The sequence below is a fragment of the Typopeltis vanoorti genome, chromosome 20 (genome assembly GCF_054136105.1).
Source record: "Typopeltis vanoorti isolate ZY-2024b chromosome 20, IOZ_Tvanoo_1.0, whole genome shotgun sequence".
NCBI lineage: Eukaryota > Metazoa > Arthropoda > Arachnida > Uropygi > Thelyphonidae > Typopeltis > Typopeltis vanoorti.
In genome coordinates, this window is record NC_143568.1 from 3,583,123 (window position 1) to 3,601,997 (window position 18,875).

Consider the following 18,875-nt stretch of genomic DNA (forward strand, 5'->3'; position numbering starts at 1 on the left):
AAGCTAGAGACTTGAGGGTTACTGTAGACAGAATTAAGTTGGGGCCACATTACTCCCACATTACAAGACTTTGGGACTGCATCAAGATAGGGTCATCTGGATTCAGACAAGATGAGAATTGAAAATATCCAAGTCTATGCATAATTACATATGTGACAACAGCTTGAAGAAATGTGGTCTTCGAATGTTGAGAAATAAATGTACAAGAGAAGATATGATAGAAACACACAAGTTAAAAAGTGAATATTACAGTATAGACAAGTGAAATATTATAGCTAATGGCAGGCAGAATGAAAACTCAAGGTCATCACATCCCTGAAAGCTGAGTAAGGATGTGGTTGGGAAGCATGCAAAATTTAAGTTCTGGTATGTGGAATGAACTAATAATGGATATCATGAGTGAATCTTAACTTTCAAAGAAGGATGTGATATGCATTGTGGAAGAGACCCTCCCTTCAATGAGTCCTTGGACTGGGAAAAGGCATCTACAATAATACAAAGAATAAGCCAAGCTGGCATTGTAGGGAACCAGTTAAATGTATATAAAATAACAAATTGGCTAAAACACTAAACTAGCAATAAGACCACATACAATTTTAACTTATGGATTTGAGAGTTGGTATAGAAATAGTTGATCAATACCAAAGGCCACAACTATGTCTGATATGTCTGAGAAAACCAGCAGAGTGAACAGATAGCACCAATGGCAGAATCATATTAAAAATGAAGATATTAGAAAGCAAACTTGGTGATGTTAGCATTCATGAATGGGTGAGCACAGTTAGCCTAAGGTAGTATATAGTATAGTAGTCACTTAAAACAGAAATACCCAGAAGCTGGGAAAAAAAACTAAATAGATTGTTGTAGTTAGCAGTGCCTTAGAAAAATGAACAAGCAACCATATTGGAAATCAAAGAAGAAATACCATAATAGCACTACATCCTATTTTTAAATTTTGTATTGACCATAATAAAGGATAACTGCTTGTTGGGGGGCTACATCTCACTCCTCCTCCTCACCACTCATGCAAAAACAACTTGCTTCCCCCTCTATAACAAAGACGTCTGACAGCAAATTGCATTACAGGAATTTGCCTGCACCATATAGCACATTTTTTCACTTGCAAAATAACATTGGGTTGGATCTAGGTTATTGTTTAGTAGCATCCCAACAACTCCCCTCATGCCATTAGTCAAGGAAAATACATTTTCATGCAGACTGAAACAAGGAAATTTGTTCTATATAATTTATAACCAATCTTAAGGGGAAAAAAAAAAAGTGGGCTTTGTGAAAGTATTCTCCATTATTATTTTATTTTCATTTATTTTCCCTCTGCAGCATATAGTTATGTATGCTGCTCTATTATAACTTTCATAAAATAGAATTGAAACATTATCTTAATAGCAAGAACTAATTCATTAAAATTATTCAGAAATTTTTTCTTTGCACTTTATTATAAAATTATGAAAATCAAATCTCACATTATTCAACATGAATAAAAAAAGATGGTTGGAAGCATAATTATATACCCAATTGAGCTGGTATAGTAACCTCATAGTTGCATGATTATGAATATTTTTCACAATTTAACAGTATTGCCAAAATCTTTGGTTCATGATTCCAATCACAGTATTTGTATTGTGAAGACAGAATTATGTTATAAAAAGATCTTTCACTATAAATATATCCTTTTTCATTTAATATTTTCAATCATCACGGCAATGCCTTGTCCTCCACCAATACAAGCTGAACCAATAGCATACTTTCCTTTTCTACTCCTGCAAAATAAATCCAATATTTAAAAAAAAAAAACATAAAAATGATTTTAAATAATTTCATTAACTCATTTATTATTAAATAAAATTTGCCCTTTCAACAAATAATGCCTATGATATTTCCCAACTACTACAATGGAGATACCTTTTGAAGTTATTCATTACCTTAATGCAGATAAGAAATAATTAAATTTCTTATTCAACTAACTATAAATGGTTATGCTATGTTCGAGGACAACGCTGTATATTCTAAATTAACTGTTATGATTTTAACTACCAATATATACTTTAAAATTGTATTAATACATTTTTATAAGCATTTTTGTATGCACAGTTGAAATATTACACTAAACAGGAATATTTACAGATGTAACAAGCACTAATTCACTGCGTACATTATAAGAAGTTGTCACTTTCTACAATAATATAAATAATTTGTCATATTTCAAAACATTAAGAATGTGATAAATTTGCTTTCCAGATGTATCAAAATTAATTTAATTAGGACTGTTTATTTGACAAAGTTAACATGAAACATACTATGTTGCATGAATTACAGTTTATATTTTATTTTTGCAACTTCTTACCTACATAAGGTTGTAAGCTTATAGCACATTAGTAGTAAGCCAAGTATTTTTGTTCTTTTTTTCTTGTTTTTTTCATAATCTTCAAACCCTACCTTTAAAAGACTAAACATCGAACACTTCAGGCCTCTACTAAGCAAGGAGATGGTCTCACATCAGGTTCATCTTCCATCAAGAGACAATCCCAAACTCCATGCTTACTGCAGGATTAATCTGCAGCCTGTTGATAGGGCAGATATGCTAACTGCTTGGCCAACAAGGCTGCCAAAATTTGTTTACCATGCAGTACTAAATGAATATTATTATTATTATTGCACAGGCACCTCCATAGAGTCCTAAGACTCATCATGGGAGACCCAAACCATTAGCACAATATCTATCATAATGTTAAGTATGTTTCACATTATGACAAAGCACTTAAAACTGACTTAGGCAACCCATTCCATTCATTCATCCTATTCTTATCAGCCAAATTTTGCAACCCACAAACCCTCAATCTATCCTCATAGGAAGCAAACCACTCACCATCTTGGTCACTTGCCTTTGGATCCTCTCCACTACTTTCTCATCCCCAAGAAATCCAGGTGACCAGACCGTATAGTAATCCAGATGTGGTCGTATCAAAGTTTTATAAAGTGGAATGATAACTCCCTTATCTCTGCTTGTTAGCGTGTTCTTCAATAACCAAGTAATCCTATGAGCTAGTTTAGTAATGTGCCCTCTAAACTTCAACTCTATATACTACTACTACCCCACTGAATCCCTGGTTTCATCAATTTCCCAGAGTACAGTTCCCTCAATGTAGTATACAGCTTGTAATCTTTGTATCCCAAAATGATTAACTTTACACTTTTTCACATTAAATGGACATCAATTGTGTTCTGCCCATACTATCAGCCTATTCAAATCATCCTACAAGCTCTCTACATCACCTTGATTAACTACCCAACTCTGCATCAGCAAACAACTGAATATCTCCATTCAGATCATTTCCTATATCATTTATGTACAAATTAAACAGCAGTGGTCCATGCACAGAGTCCTGCAGTATACCACTAGTCACCTGCCTTCTCCTGGATTCTGCTCCTCCATATACTACATTTTGGTATCATACATCCATGAGCCACACTTTTATAGGAATTTCCATATCACCAGTTTCATATTCATCTCCATTTGTTGCAGTTTGCATAACAGGTCCATGTAGTATCACATCAAATGCTTTTGCAAAATTCAGCACTATCATCATGTAGCCATTCCCTTTATCCAACTCGGCTCTCTCCGTATTATAAAAAGTTAACAGATTACTAATGCATGACCCACCCCTTCACAAAGCTATGCTGCCCCTTATAGTATCATTCTTATCCACCCATTCCTGAATTCTCATTTCCAGTACTTTTACCACCACTCCCGAAATATTGATTGGTCTATAATTTGCTACCACAGACTTAGATCCACCTTTATGCAAAGGAATTATTTTGTCCTCCTTCCACTCTCTTGGAACTTTGCTAGAGCTGAGTCTTCAATTAAACAACCTGGACAAAGGCATTGCCAGTTCCCCTGCACATTCTCTTAAAATGCAAGCCAATATCCCATCCAATCCCACAGCTGTATTTGCATCCAGATTCGACAATTCATAGTATTCTAATTCATCACCCTCTGTTCTCACATCAGTCCCTGTCACCTCTGCCATAACAATCCCACAGCTGTATTTGCATCCAGATTCAACAATTCATAGTATTCTAATTCATCACCCTCTGTTCTCACATCAGTCCCTGTCACCTCTGCCATAATTTCTTCTCTTGGATGATATACTCTTGCAAAATGGTCACTCAGTAATTCAACAATGTTGTCCACTTCTGTTACCTCTCTACCATCTGCACTCATTAAAGTTATTCTTCTTCCTGCTTGCCATATAAAGAAAAAAACACTTTGGAATTTCCTTTTGCCTCTTCAGCTAATCTCTTTTCATAATCTGATTTTGCCTTCCTTACCATGCTGGTCACCTTCCTGATTCTTGTACTGTTCATGAGTTAGTTGGTCATGTTTTTCCTTATATATTCTCCACAATTTTTTTTTTTTAGCTCATGTTTAATGATACTACTCAACCATCTAACTCCTACCCAATGTAACCTCCTGACCTTGTGATACCTTGTACACAGTGTGATATTGCTTCCTCCAGATCTCTTCACTATCCCTCCCCCCCATGTACTGTGAACATCCTTCCTTTGCAAATCTTTATGCCATGGTACTGCTTCAAGCTGCCTCCTAAGTGTATCATAATCACCTACCTTATAGTTCATATAAAGAATAAAATCTTTAATTAGATGAGCTAAGACTAATTGTTTGACTCATCAATTACAGGAACTCTCAAACATCAAACAATATATGAAATTAAATGGCTTCTCAGAAAGGACTACAAACCTAACCTAAACAACAAGGGAAACAGTAAATACAGTTCTAATCCCATACATTTCTGGTGCTTCAGAACCAATTTGCAGAATTCTAAAGAAATATGATTTAGTAGCTACTTTTATACCCATCAATAAACTCTTAACTTATTTCCCCTCTTCAAAAGATAAATGCTCTCTGATATATACCAAGTTCCCTGTGACTGCCATCTATACTACTTTAGACAAACTGGACACTCAATAGAAAAAAGATTACAAGAACATCAATTATATATTTCACACAGGAAATCTGATAAATCTGGATTAGCTCAACAAGTAGACACAGACAACATCACTGTCGATACAAATTTGAACATTTATTTAAGGAGAGTGTTGAAGCCTTGCTTCACCTCCCGAACTTGAATCGGAATGACTGCCCATCATTATCAAAAATATGGGAAGTGATTAGAATAACGCATCATTTCTTTTTTTTTAAATACTGTTATGATTAATCTTTTCCTCAGAACATAATGTTATTGGAAATATAACATCATGCAGCTCACTATAGGCAACTCGTATAGGTAAATATGACCTCCCCCAATAGCTTCTGCCTTAGTATCACCACTCTGGGTCTACCTCCCACTGATGAAACCTCAATAAAGGTTGAAACCGGTCTGGGTAGTGATCCTTCCCTTAATGCATAGCAGTATACATGTCTGCATGGAGATGTGTTTTGTATTATGGGAGATACTGAGACAAGGAGTGATGAGAGCTTGGTCCACCTTTGCTATGAGTTGCCAAGGGATGTACCACCTTACCTCAGTCGTGAAGATATTTTCACACTTGGATAAAGGATTTAAACTACATTTATTATAGTCTAACCAAGTGCAAAATAAACTTCCAAAAAAAAAAAATAGTTACAGACAGGTCTTCTGATCCAAGTAATTATCTGTAAGTGTATAAATTCCATTTCCTTCCTGCCATGCAATCTTTCCTCCTTCCAATCTATGTCTCCAAAGTTGAAACCCCCATAATAATTACTCCCCTTGCACTTGTTGTATTAAAAAGCCTTTAGGCTCTAAATTGAATGATGTATTTATTAAATATTTTACATGTTACAACTTGCAGTAGTGTCAAACAGTTTGTCTTTGCTCATTTTTCATCAGTCAGTTATTATGTGCTCAAAATTTATATTTCTAGCTATTGTGTTTTCAACTGATATAGCTGCAAGTGATGACAAATGGAAGACTAAATAATTTTTGATTGATTTTAATTTTGAGATAAATCTTTCTGCAGATGAAAGTGTTACCGGGTTAGTAATAATTTATAAGTTATCATGACATTAAGGTAAATTTCAGGTAATTTTTTTACTAATTATACATATTTTTATACAATAAGCCGTTTATTTATTTTTTTTTATTCAAACACTTTTTAATAACAAGAAAGCTGATAGAACGTAAGCAATATCAAAACCACTTTAAATTACTCTGATCTAAAGCTCACAAAAAAAAAATATTACACAGAATGAGAACTTCTAATGCTGATCACAAGAATATACACATATAAAGCAGTGGTCATTATTACTATTATTAGACACCTCTAGGGAGTCCAAAGACTCATTGAGGGAGGGCATCTACTCTACAACTATCTCCACAAACTACAGTGAACCACATCTACACTAACGCCATCTACTGCCCACCACCACTAGTATTTTCACAGACAATCACAAACACCCAAGCCCATGGGGGGATTCGGACCCGCAGCCTTTTGGCTGGAGAGCGGATACGCTAACCACTCGGCCAACCAGGCCAGCAATCTAGACAAGTGATTGGCAACACTAATGTCAGTGTGAGAGCTCTTATTACATCATCACTGTTGCATTATCCCAACTCTAACCACCATTACAGAAATCTCAATTTAAAAATGCCTGTGCATATGCTTGGTAAAAAAAAAAATTATTCAATTTAATGCAATGGGATTTGTGAATTTTTCATATCTAGGGGAAGTGGCCAAGTTCATGGATGTTCCAGTCAGAAAAGGTTATATGCTGAACTACAAAGCAGGAAATTATGACAACTGAGGAATTCTCTCTCATAGTATTTAGTACTAGATGGAAAGGATATCAGCAGTGCATGGGAAGCATTTAAAAAATACTAAACTGATGCAATATGGGAACGTGTCATTAGAATTTGAAGAATAAAAAGGATAAGAGTGAAATGGATGTCAAGCTTATTAATTAGAGAATCTTAATAAAAAGATGTGGAAAGAATACTGTGTGCATGAGGATGATGTCAGTTATGAAAATTATAAAGAGTAGGCCAAAAGAGTTAATTATTATACAGAAAGCTAAGTATTAAAAGAAACTGGCTTTGCAAGTTAAAGATAACCCAAAAGAATTCTATCGTGATGCTACAAGTAAAAGAATGAATGTGAAAGAATAACTACTGAATGTAGATGGTATGCTAGTGACAAATACGCACTCATTGAACTAATGAGTAAAAGCAATCAACCTGGTGCATGAAACACTGAGCTCATTGCTATCTCTTCACTCCATGATAAAATTCAGGTGTATGAGGATTTGCACAAACTAAATAAAAATTCAACAATAGGGATTGATGGGATATCAGCCTGGATGCTAAAAGAGGGTTTGGCTGAACTATCTCATTTGATTAAACTATATAATTTGAGTCTCAAAACAAGGAAGATTTTACAGGAGTGGAAAAGAATGTAGGATAGTTCCAATGCACAAGGATAGTGCAAATTTATGTATCTAAATATCGACCTATCAATATCTCTGGAATGGTGAAGATTCTGAAAAAGTTTGTAAGAACTCGCATGCAGAAATGGGTGGAGAGAGAGAGCGAGAGAGAATCTATACTTTACAATGAATAGCATGGGTTTACTAGGGGAAGGTAATGTGTGAGCAACTTTCTCACGTTTTATAATAATGTTATGGCTGAGTTAGATAAGGGGAATGGATATACCATGATACTTTCAGATTTCGCTAAGCTTTTTTCAGGATGCAACATGGACATCTCTTGAATATACTGGTGGATATGAGATTGAATTATAATATATTAGTGCAGATAAGAAGATGGCTGACTGACAGATCAAAAAAGTGGTGTATCTGCAAGATTTGAGGTAACCAGTGGTGTACTATAGGGATCAGTCTTTGGACCATTGTTATTCAATCTTTGCATTAATAACATTAGCAAGGATTTGACAGGTGACATGTTTGTTTGTTTGCTGATGATGATGCAAAGACATTCAAGGTAATCAGGAATGCAAATGATATGCAAGCAATTGCAGAATGATTTGAACAGGCTAGAATTGTGGTGAAACTGGCTATCAGTTCAATGTTAGTAAATATAAAGATATGTATTTTGGTGTAGCGAGATATCTAATGACATATTATATCGATGGGATTATTTGAGCTATCCTCACTGAATTGTATTTGACTGCAAATACAACTCAGCAAGGATAATTGCTATGTAAAGAACATTGGCATGTAAACATAAGTCAATTTTGCTTCTTTACAAGGCCTTGATACATTCTCACCTGGTATGCTGTTTACATGGCGATGGTGAGTGCAAAGTAAAGTGTTAGACATTAGGACTGTGGAATAGATTATCAGGATGGATTGAGAATTTGTGGACTGCAAACACTACCAAACAGGAGAAAGATGGTAATATGATCAAAATAAACTTCTGAAAGGATTACACAGAATACCAGTAGACTGAATCTATCATTTTATAAAGGATGGAGGAGAGGATAGGAGACATCCATAGAAGTGGAGAATGAATGCAGTCAAGAAGGGGGGGGCTAGATTTCTCTCTCAGATTGGTGCATGATTAAGGAGCGCTTATCTTTGGAGGTCGTGAGTGCAGATGATATGTGGAGTCTCTCTCTCTCTTATAATATAATATTCTATACCAAGTATGGGCCCTGTGCGACTGCACATTATACACCCATGAAGCTGACCCCATGTCTTGTAACTAATGACCAACCCAATCAAGTCAGAATCAACTAGAAAGTGTGTGAAGAATGATGCAGAAAATATTCTCTCAACTAAGAGCCAATGATGACATGACATATCACTTCCTTAAAAATATTTCTGTATTAAGATGAAATGTAACAAAATTATGTGTTAGAGAATTATAAATCAACATGTTAAAAAATAAATTCATAACTACACACCTCAATTCATACACTAAATTTGATGTAATACGAGCTCCAGAAGCACCAACAGGATGTCCCAAGGCTATAGCACCACCATTTACATTAGTTTTTTCAGGATTCAATTCAAGTTCTTTTTCCACAGCTAGAAACTGAGCAGCAAAAGCTTCATTTACCTGTGTTAAAAAAAACACAAATTCAAATATATATTAAATTATTTAAAACAAGTATGGAGGAGAAAAAAATATTTCTCCTATGTAGGTGCGTAAGTGAAATATTCGTTCCAAATTTAATGGATCAAAATCTACAACATAATAGTCTATCAAGATCTGTGTGTTAAAGCTTAGGTGCTGGGAGGGCATCATTGTATGAGATTTGTTTAATGGAGTAAGAACAGCACTGGGAAAGGATTGAAGATATTTTAATTCTTCCAGTATTTCATCTCAGTCACAGCAGAGACATCTGCAAGGAGTGCAAACTAACACTTGTAACACACACACACACACACACACAAAGGCAACACAGTAGTAAATGAAACATGGATATAACAAAAGATGTAAGTAAAATGGTGTTATATTCACAATCTTTCATTTAGCATTATGTTGCCTTTGTGTGTGCTATAAGTGTTAGTTTGTACTTTCCGAAGATACCTCTGTGACAGATGAAATATCGGAGAAATTAAAAGTTTGTTTCTCAATGCTGTTCATACTCCATTAAACCACCACCACCACCATAAAATTATCAAGATCTACAATATAAATAAAAAATTCAATGCCTAATGGTTTAAGAATTTGAAATGCTGAATGGAACATTCTCTATCGAACTGAAATTTAAAAATGGTAGGGTAAGTATATAACATGTTGGCATTTAAATCATCACAGCTTCTGATTTGCCTTTATATATTTCCAATGGCCTAAAATGTATATAGTCACACATCCTGCATATAGAGAGAATCTCTAACAATTCCCACAAAATTGTGCTGTGCCACTGTTCATACAGTGACATAGCTTCTCCTCTTAACCAACATTATATTGCTTTGGTCACTCAAATTTAATTATTCAAGACAACAAAGGACTATGGAATGTTGGTTAAAGGAAGAGGCTAAATGAATGTAAATAAACAGCAAAGTTTGGTGGATAACCAGAAAAGGGGTGATATGAGAGAGATATTTAAGTTAGCCAAGGGGATTTTATCAAATTAATACAGAGGAGATTATAAACTGTGCAATGTAAAGAACAGGCCATCCCTGGAAGTTGGTGAGTAAATTTGTTGCTAGGTGGAACTCTCATGATGAGCCTGACTCCATGTGATTTATTTTTATATTTAATTAGTATATAATGATTCAATCGCCATGAGGCCTATATAGACAAGTACTGAACCATCTTATCATAATTAATTCCTTATCTGTCCACTGCTGGATGATGATCTCCATTTTTATCCACATTTCTCTGTGGCCCAGAAGCTCCAGTCATTTCCCATTGAATGATGTAGTTCATCTCTCCACCTTGATGGTCTGCCAGGTCTTCTTGAACCTCTCGTACTTGCCATTCTATACAAATTTTTGTCCAGCAGTTGTCTCCCTGTCTTGCGATGTATCCTGCAATTTTTTTTTTTTTATTTATTTCTTTAATGATGTCTTTTAACCATGTTTTTTTTTCTTTCCCTGATATCTATGCTTTTTATTTTATCTATTCTTTTTATATATCTAACATTGATCTTTTCATGTTTCTCTGTAGCTCCTAATTTATTTTCCAGTCTTCTTGTGATGATCCAAGTTTTTGTTCCATATGTCATAGCTGGTATGATATATTGTTCATATACTTTTCTTTTTAGACAGATATGATTTCTTTAAACATTTTATTGTATTTTCCAAATTGTCTCCATCCTTGGTTTATTCTTTATTGCTATTGATTTTAATGTAATTATGTTAGTCAATTGTGCTCACTAGCCAGTTTGGACAGTTTATCAGCAGTACTTACTATTTTGGCTAAATAACCCCCCATCCCCTGGAAATGGCATATTTCTAAGATTTTAATTTAGGATAAACATTTTAGGCTGTGTGAGAGAGGGAAAATTAAATTCTATAATATGTATGAAAAGAGATTAATTTTCATGGAGGTTTACTTAAAATCCTAATAAGCACTGTATATTATATGAAGTTGTAAAAATATTACTGAGATGTGAAAAAAAAAAAAGAAAAAAAAAACTAAAAGAAGCAAACAGATTGGTAGATGGTTAACAAATACTAAGAAATACTACTTGCAGTGATTCTGCCTTCAAAAATACTAATAGGGAATAAAATGCTGAGAGCCAAATTTAAATTTAGTGGTGAATTCAATGATTTAAACTGATTTAGCATTAAAGATCATTGCACACTTATGAGATTGTCTTAGTTTAGACAAATCCATCTAAAAATATAGTTCACTAAAGTGTTAAATTTAAGAATGTGTACATTTTCTCTCAACCTAGTGGTTAGTGGGAGAGCAATGCTACTTTACTAGGGAATTATTATAGAACAAGGTGGTTTCCTGTTGCCTTCCCTGTCCAACAGTATTCTATGTCTGTAGATCTGTAGGACTGGTTTTTGCCTGTTTTTTTGTACCTCAAAACAGGCAAACACCAGTCCCACAGATCTACAATTTTTTTGTTCAATGCAGCCAAACGGCTCCATTGAACCAACTAAGCTATGAAGACTCTTTGAATTAAGAATATGAATCTATTATTTGATACAGTTAACCTACTTATCCAACCCATCTTATAATTTTAAGTAGATCTCACTATTCAGTTAAGTAAATGTAACAATGTATGTAACTTCTCATACTTTCCTTCAAAGTATTTTTAGTAAATATGCCCAATGATAGTGCTTTGATTATTATGTTGAGCTTTTTCCAATGGATTATTTTATATTAATGGTAAACCAACTCATACCGTAAGGAATGTTATATCTTTCACATGCATATGTTTGCCAGCTTATTTGTCTATTCTGCAGGAGGGGAAAAAAGGAAGGGGGGAAGGAGGAGAAATCTGTCCCTTCAACACAAGACCAGCTAATTCAAAGTAGAAAAGGCTTAGAAAATGTTCAGTTCCTGATAAGATTTGAACCCAGGGATTTTGGGTTAAAATGTTTCTTAAATGTGTAATGGTAAAGTATGGAGCAAAAACAGTACTGAATAACTACAACAATATATGTTATGGAGTAAATGAGTTTATTAACAAAGAAATATATTTTACGCATGATATGTACATACACAAATATCGGTGGAATCTTGGCTGAATAAAGCATCAACAGTATATTACATGCTCGAAATATGCACCTTGTCATTTAAGACAGATTTTGTAGTGCATGCGAAGGTTCTCTGTCATCTTGAAGAACATGTGGACATATTGTGTAATTTTATCCCTTAGTTCATCAAGGTTTGCAGGAGGGTCATGGTGGAATACCCATTCCTTTAGCATATCCCAAATGCAAGCATCAAGTGATGTGAGATCAGAAGAACGTGGAGTATGGGAATTATGTGTGCAGCATCCATGCAGTCAGTATTTGAACTGACTGCATGGATGCTGCATCAGATATATCCTTTATCACCCAACCCAACTTATCACTAATCTTCCACTAGTTCATCAGTCTCAATCAGAGGCAGCAAAGTTTTCCTCCCAAACACTCGGGTTTTTCATCTCACAAAACATGCAAACCAGTTATAGAACATAGGCAATTTATAAACATAACACATTGGCTACATAACTTTTGTTGCTCCAACCATATATCCAAGACCATAAGTTAAATAATGATGGCCCAAGTAGCACACTACTGGTCACCTTCATTCTCTTAGATTCTTCACCTCCATACATCTCTTTTGATACTTGTCAGCAAGCAACAACTTACCTATCTGCATCAACTTTATTTTGCACACCCATTTACCCTTTTGGTGTGTATGACAACAATGCAAGTTGAATTCAGCCAAATGGTTTGGCAAGGTCTAGAAGTATTGTGGCATATCAGTTATCTAATTCTGCTATCACTATTATAAAGCATGAGCAGTTTGCTAAAGCAAGATCTACCTTTAACAAACCCATGCTTCTCTAATCAGCCTCTCCAAACCTTGCTGACTATGTAGATGCTGATTAGTTTATAATTTGCTGCATCAGTCCTAGATTCACTCTTGTAGAGTGGAATTATTTTGCTCTCCTTCTACTCTTTAGTAATTGTACATGTGATCAGACTAACAACCAAGGGCATTGCTGCCTTCCACATTCCTTCAGCACTTGTGCTAATATCTTATCAAATCTAACTGCTGTATTCAAATCAAGCTCTTGTAATAGCTTTAATCCTCTTCTACATCTATTTTTGCCTTTGTCCCTTCAACATCCAGACAGCTAATCAGTTTGGGAATGCATACATTACTGAAGTGAACACTTAATTATTTCTAGTGGGCCGCTTGCTTTCCTGTCATCTGAATTCACTAATGATATCTTTCCATGATCATTTTTACTTGCTACAGAACAATAAAAAACTCTCAAATTTCCTTTGGGCTGTTTGACTAACTTCTTTTCATAATCAAGTTTGACTTTTCTCACCATAGTCATCACTCCTGATCTGCTTTTATACTGCTCCTGAGCCTCATCATTGCTTTATACATTATCAAATCCATAACTCTTTTTATTATTATTATTTTACAGCTTCTAATTTAAAGTATTATTCATTCATTTAACTTCCATCATTTATTCTCCTACCTCTGGGGATACAGACAGATATTGCCTCCATCAAACATCCTTTGACTACTTCCCATGCTCTGCTAATTCCTCTACCACACAGGTTTCACATGCCAAGGCACTTCAAGCCTTCTATAGTCACCTGCTTTATAATTCCAGATAGGCAGCTTCTCAGAGCTTCTATATGCATTGTCACTTCCAAGATAGACTGCATGTTCACTCCAACTGGAGACACAATGATCGATTCATTTAAATACAGATTCTCAGATGTGACTAAATTGAATGCTCTTGTGCCATGAGTCCCTTTCATTGTATACTGCTTAAGGTAGTTATCCCTCAGTAATTCTATACAGTCATGCAGCCCTGCTTTGATACAACCACTCAGACAACTAGTTTCCTAGCAGTTCTCATTCGCTAAACATTTTTTCCAAGCTCCTGACACCAAAAATTTAAGTTTAATCCATCATGCAAGTACAAATCCTTTTGAACATCAAAGTCATCTCATACATTAGCATACTGCACACCATTTCTTCTACACAACATACTTGCTAACTTATGCAATTGCAGCTTTCCTCCTCGACTAACTTCTGTCATACCATATGGCAGAATACTTTTCTTTCAATATGATTCATTCCATAATAAATTTAGTTTAATCCTTCATCCCAGTGAGAGCAAACAAAGTTTGCACCTGAAAATATCTTCAGGACTGAATATAGTGTTGTACTGTCTTACCTGGGTAAGTAGTACAACACCAAGGCAACTCATAGCAAAGGTGGAGCAAGCTACCAACACTCCTATCCCAGTATCTCCCATAATGCAAAACACAACTCTTTGTGGATATGTATACTGTTATGCATTAAGGGATTGGCCACTACCCAGACTAGTTTCGACCTTTATTGAGGTCTCTTCAGTGGGAGCCAGGCCCAGAGTTGGAGATACCAGGCAGAAGCAGTAGCAAGGTCATCTTTACCTATAGGAGTTGCCAAAAGGTTTGCCACCTTTTTTTATATTAAATTACTCTGGATTTAGAGAAAGATGTTGAAAGTTTATTTTTCACTAGGTTAGACTATAATAAATTTAGTTTAATCCTTTATCCCAGTGAGATATCCTTTATCTCACTGGGATAAAGGATTAAACTAAATTTATTATAGTCTAACCTAGTGAAAAATAAACTTTCAACATGATTCATTCCAACTGACACCATTACCTCATCCACTTATTCTACTTACAACCACTCAGACACATCAGAAGTCTTTGTATCTAGGAAACACTTGTTGCTCACTCATTCAGCATATCTCTCTCTCTCTCTCTCTCTCTCTCTCTCTATATATATATATATATATATATATATATATTGTGATGTATGGTAATTGTGATTAGAGACATGCTGGATGAGTGAGCAACAAAAAGATGCAAAGACTTGGTATAACGCCTTCCTTTATTTCATGTGTTTTGTTTGCTTTGGTACTTTTCTCATAGTTTTCTAAGCACTTTCGAAGTTCATTCAATTCCTGTGTATTATGAAGTACTGGTAAACAAAATTTCTAAACTCACACTACACTCTTCAGTTTAACCTCTCAATTTCATATCACTCATACTGCTATTACCATCTTGTTCTAACACCTCCATTCTTGCTTGCAGTAGCTGTAGCGCATTCTGCCTAACATGCATTGTAACTTGCCATGACATCTTGAATGTTTCCTCTGAGATTTTGTTCAAAGTTTGAGTTACCAACTCTGTTCATAATGCTCAAACTACAAGTGCAAGTATCATTCAACAGACAATTTGCTTCACAGACTACTAAACTTCTCCCTTTTATTTTTTATATTCATGCTTCAGTAAATCAGTTTCTTAATCCAAACTAATCTACAGATCAGCAAAATATCTATAATCTTTGCAATGGATTATTGAAATTATACAGGTATATAAATACATAAAAATTATATATGCACACTAAGTTAAGCTACTGCTGTAAAACTAGCCTAAGGTACATTTATAAAATGTACCTTAAGCTAGTTTTAAAAAAGCTCATGGCTTTGTTGTTAAATAGCTGTAACTTATGTAAATATGACTGAAATATTGCCAAGGATCTCTGCTACTATGTTTGTAGTGGATTATAGTGCAGAAAATATTATAGCTCTTGAACTAACATACTTTAAAGATAAGAGAATCAACCAGAATGTGATCAAGAATATTTTTCCATGTGCAAATGTAATATTTCATAGATTCAATACAAATACAGGGTGATCAAAATTAAAGTATTCCTGTTTAAGGCCTTGTGGAGCACCATCCAGTGATCCAAATGTTGTGAAACTTTGCAGGAATAACTCTTTCTTTTAAGGTTACATGGTGATCAGCATTCATATTTACGAATTTAGGGACACAAAACACACGTGTTGAAATAATTATTTTACTTATTATTAATAAAATAACACTTGATGTTTTGACCCCTGTATTGAGGTCATCATCGCCACCTACTCAGTTCTTCCAAAAGCCATCAATCTGAACTTGAAAGAGAAAAACAACTTCCATTTTTAGACATCTTAATCAAAAAACAAATTGATGGCAGTATAAATCTATTGGTGTACAGAAAACCGACCAATACAGGTCACTACCTACATTTCAACTCCTCTCACCACATCTCACATAAACTCAGCGTTGTACACATGTTAAAGAAAAGAGCGATTTGCATCACAACGGACAACAAGACCCTTCAAGATGAGTTAAAATTTATTTCCAACAATCTGTACTTGAACGGCTATCCAAGAAGACTAGTCAATAAAGTCCTTTTCTCTGAACCACCACAAAGAGAACAAGAAGATATTCAATATATAAAAACAATTGCAATTCCATTTGTAAGTGGCATCTCCAACAAGCTCGCCAATCTCCTCAAACAACACAAAATAAGAGTAACATTTAAACCAATAGAATCTATTCGTAAACTACTAAGATCTCCAAAAGCCAACCATCCTCTCTATAAATATGCTGGAGTTTACAATATTCCATGCTCATGTGGCTCTAGTTACATCGGACAGACTTCAAGAAGCCTCGAAATCAGGCAAAAGGAGCACATGGGCTATGTCAAAAACAACAGACAGGACATTTCTGGCCTATCGTCTCATTTCTCTGCAACTAACCATGTCATCGAGTGGGACAAAAGCTGTTCCCCTTACATAGTGGAAGATTACCATTCAAGAATTTTCAAAGAAGCAGCCACAGTCACCCGTTCTACTGTCAACCTTAACAGAAATCAAGGCCTAATACTCCCAGAGATATGGAAAACCCTAATCAGAACCTTAAAAACAGAAGAAATGAACTTTAACACAAACTACAGAAAGTCCCTCAGCAACAGCTAGCTGATCTTGTACACGCGATACGTGTTTCACTCACGTTCGATACTATTTTATTTGTAATTATTCTAGTCAGTTTTTTATTCTTGTCAGTTTTGCAGTTATGCATAATTCTGAGATTGTTTAAACCTATATGCGAGTGCCCTGAAGATGCCAACAGATAAGTGTGGCGAAACTAGTTGGTTCAGTTAATAAAATTGATCAACACTTGATCGGTAAACCAAATATTATTATTTACTAATTTATGATCAAGAAAATAACCTTCATGATTCAGTATGTATAGTAACAAATGCTTGTTTTTCCAGGAAAATCAGATACATTAATTAAACAAAAGTAAATAATCTGTTATACGATCTTTTAGTTCCTCAAAAATACAAACCATGAATCCAACAAGTCAAAATTAACTTTATAATAAAATGCAGAACAATAATAAGGAGGAACTCTTATCTTGGTCCTGTATTTCACATACCAAATAATCAAAGTATATATATCACCTTATAAACAAAGCCACACAACAAAAAGGCCTGATTTTGTTTTATGAGCTCTTAATTTTTGATGTGGTATAATGATCAAACAAGAGATTGAAAGCTATATAAGTGAGAACTCTAACCAACCGTGTTTGTATTACTAATGCAGCCTGTTAGATCTATGAAAAGTTCAGACACCTTCAGATATGTTAAAAACTAACATCTCCATATTTTCAATCCATTCCATGCCTGGAAAGTCATAACACTATAAAAGGGCAACTTAATGACAGCTTAAAATGTCACTATCATTACTGACTAATTCATGATAAAATATTCCAAATAACCTATGAAAGTACAGATATCTGTTAAAAAATTTGTTATGTGATTTAATTTTTTGGATTGCAAATATAGATTTAGCTTAACATCTTGAAATACGTTCAAATCACCGAAATTAATTTCAGTTAAAAAAATAATTTGACCATTTTTGAATCTCTGAAATAAATCTTTAAGTGCTTTTGCTTCTCACAGTAACATATTTTTCTACAGAAACAGCTTTCAGTCACCAATAGTGAAATAACATGTTGATGCATATCAGTGTGACTTCGACACTACATTAGTTTTATGTAATATACAACAATGCAAAAATTACCATATGCAACATCTAGAGTAATTTTTAATTCTCTATCAGGTTCATGCCATTTCAATTATTTGATTTGTTGTCTCTTTACAAAGATATATATGTGTATATCACAAAGATATACAGATATTTGACTTAGTAAAAAATTAAGTCAAATGCTTAATTAATTTTTTACTAAAACTATTTCATAACATTAATATAATGGAATATGAAAATTTGTAAGAATTTACACAAAACTTTTATAGCACAAATCTTTAAAAAAAGTGCCATGTGTTATTGGTAAAAAAACTGCAAACTTTAAATGAAATCTTATCACTGAGTATCTTAGTAAGAAATAAACCATTCAAATAGTATTGCCAAAACCCAGTAAGTCAACAACTACTTCCCTGCACTCCATACAAACACTTTGAAAGGATTATACTCTCTGGAATTTCTCCATAAATAGAAGCCATCTTCCCCATTGCACAGGCTGGATTTAGACATAGCAGAAGCTGTTGCAACCAGATCTTAGTTCTTACAATCCATAGAAACTAGATACCAAACAGGTTTAAAAACAGGTACTGCCTTAAGCTAAGGCAGTACACCTGTTTACCTGTATGGAAGAAAGATTTATTGTATAAAGCAGCTACAGCAATCAATTGCTAAAAAAACCTAAAATTACTAGAACAAATGCTCTCCAATAGGAAAATAAAGGTTCATCTGAATTTGCAAAAAAAAGCAGAACATTTATGCTGCAAGATGGGTTATTACAAGGCCTATCCTTGCCCCAGCTCTCTTCAACCTATACAC

At 34.5% G+C, this 18,875-nt stretch overlaps 1 protein-coding gene across 1 annotated transcript in view; it reads right to left on the reverse strand.

Moving 5' to 3' along the window:
• Positions 1–1,424: 1,424 nt before the first annotated feature.
• Positions 1,425–18,875, reverse strand: part of yip2 (yippee interacting protein 2) — a 139,580-nt gene continuing 122,129 nt past the window's right edge. Inside the window, exons 10-11 of the mRNA XM_090410759.1 lie at positions 8,944–9,098; positions 1,425–1,778 (exon numbers count right to left, since the gene is read on the reverse strand). Of these exons, the coding sequence (XP_090266885.1) occupies positions 1,694–1,778; positions 8,944–9,098 (240 nt within the window). The 3' untranslated portion in view covers positions 1,425–1,693. The remainder of the gene's footprint in view (positions 1,779–8,943; positions 9,099–18,875) is intronic.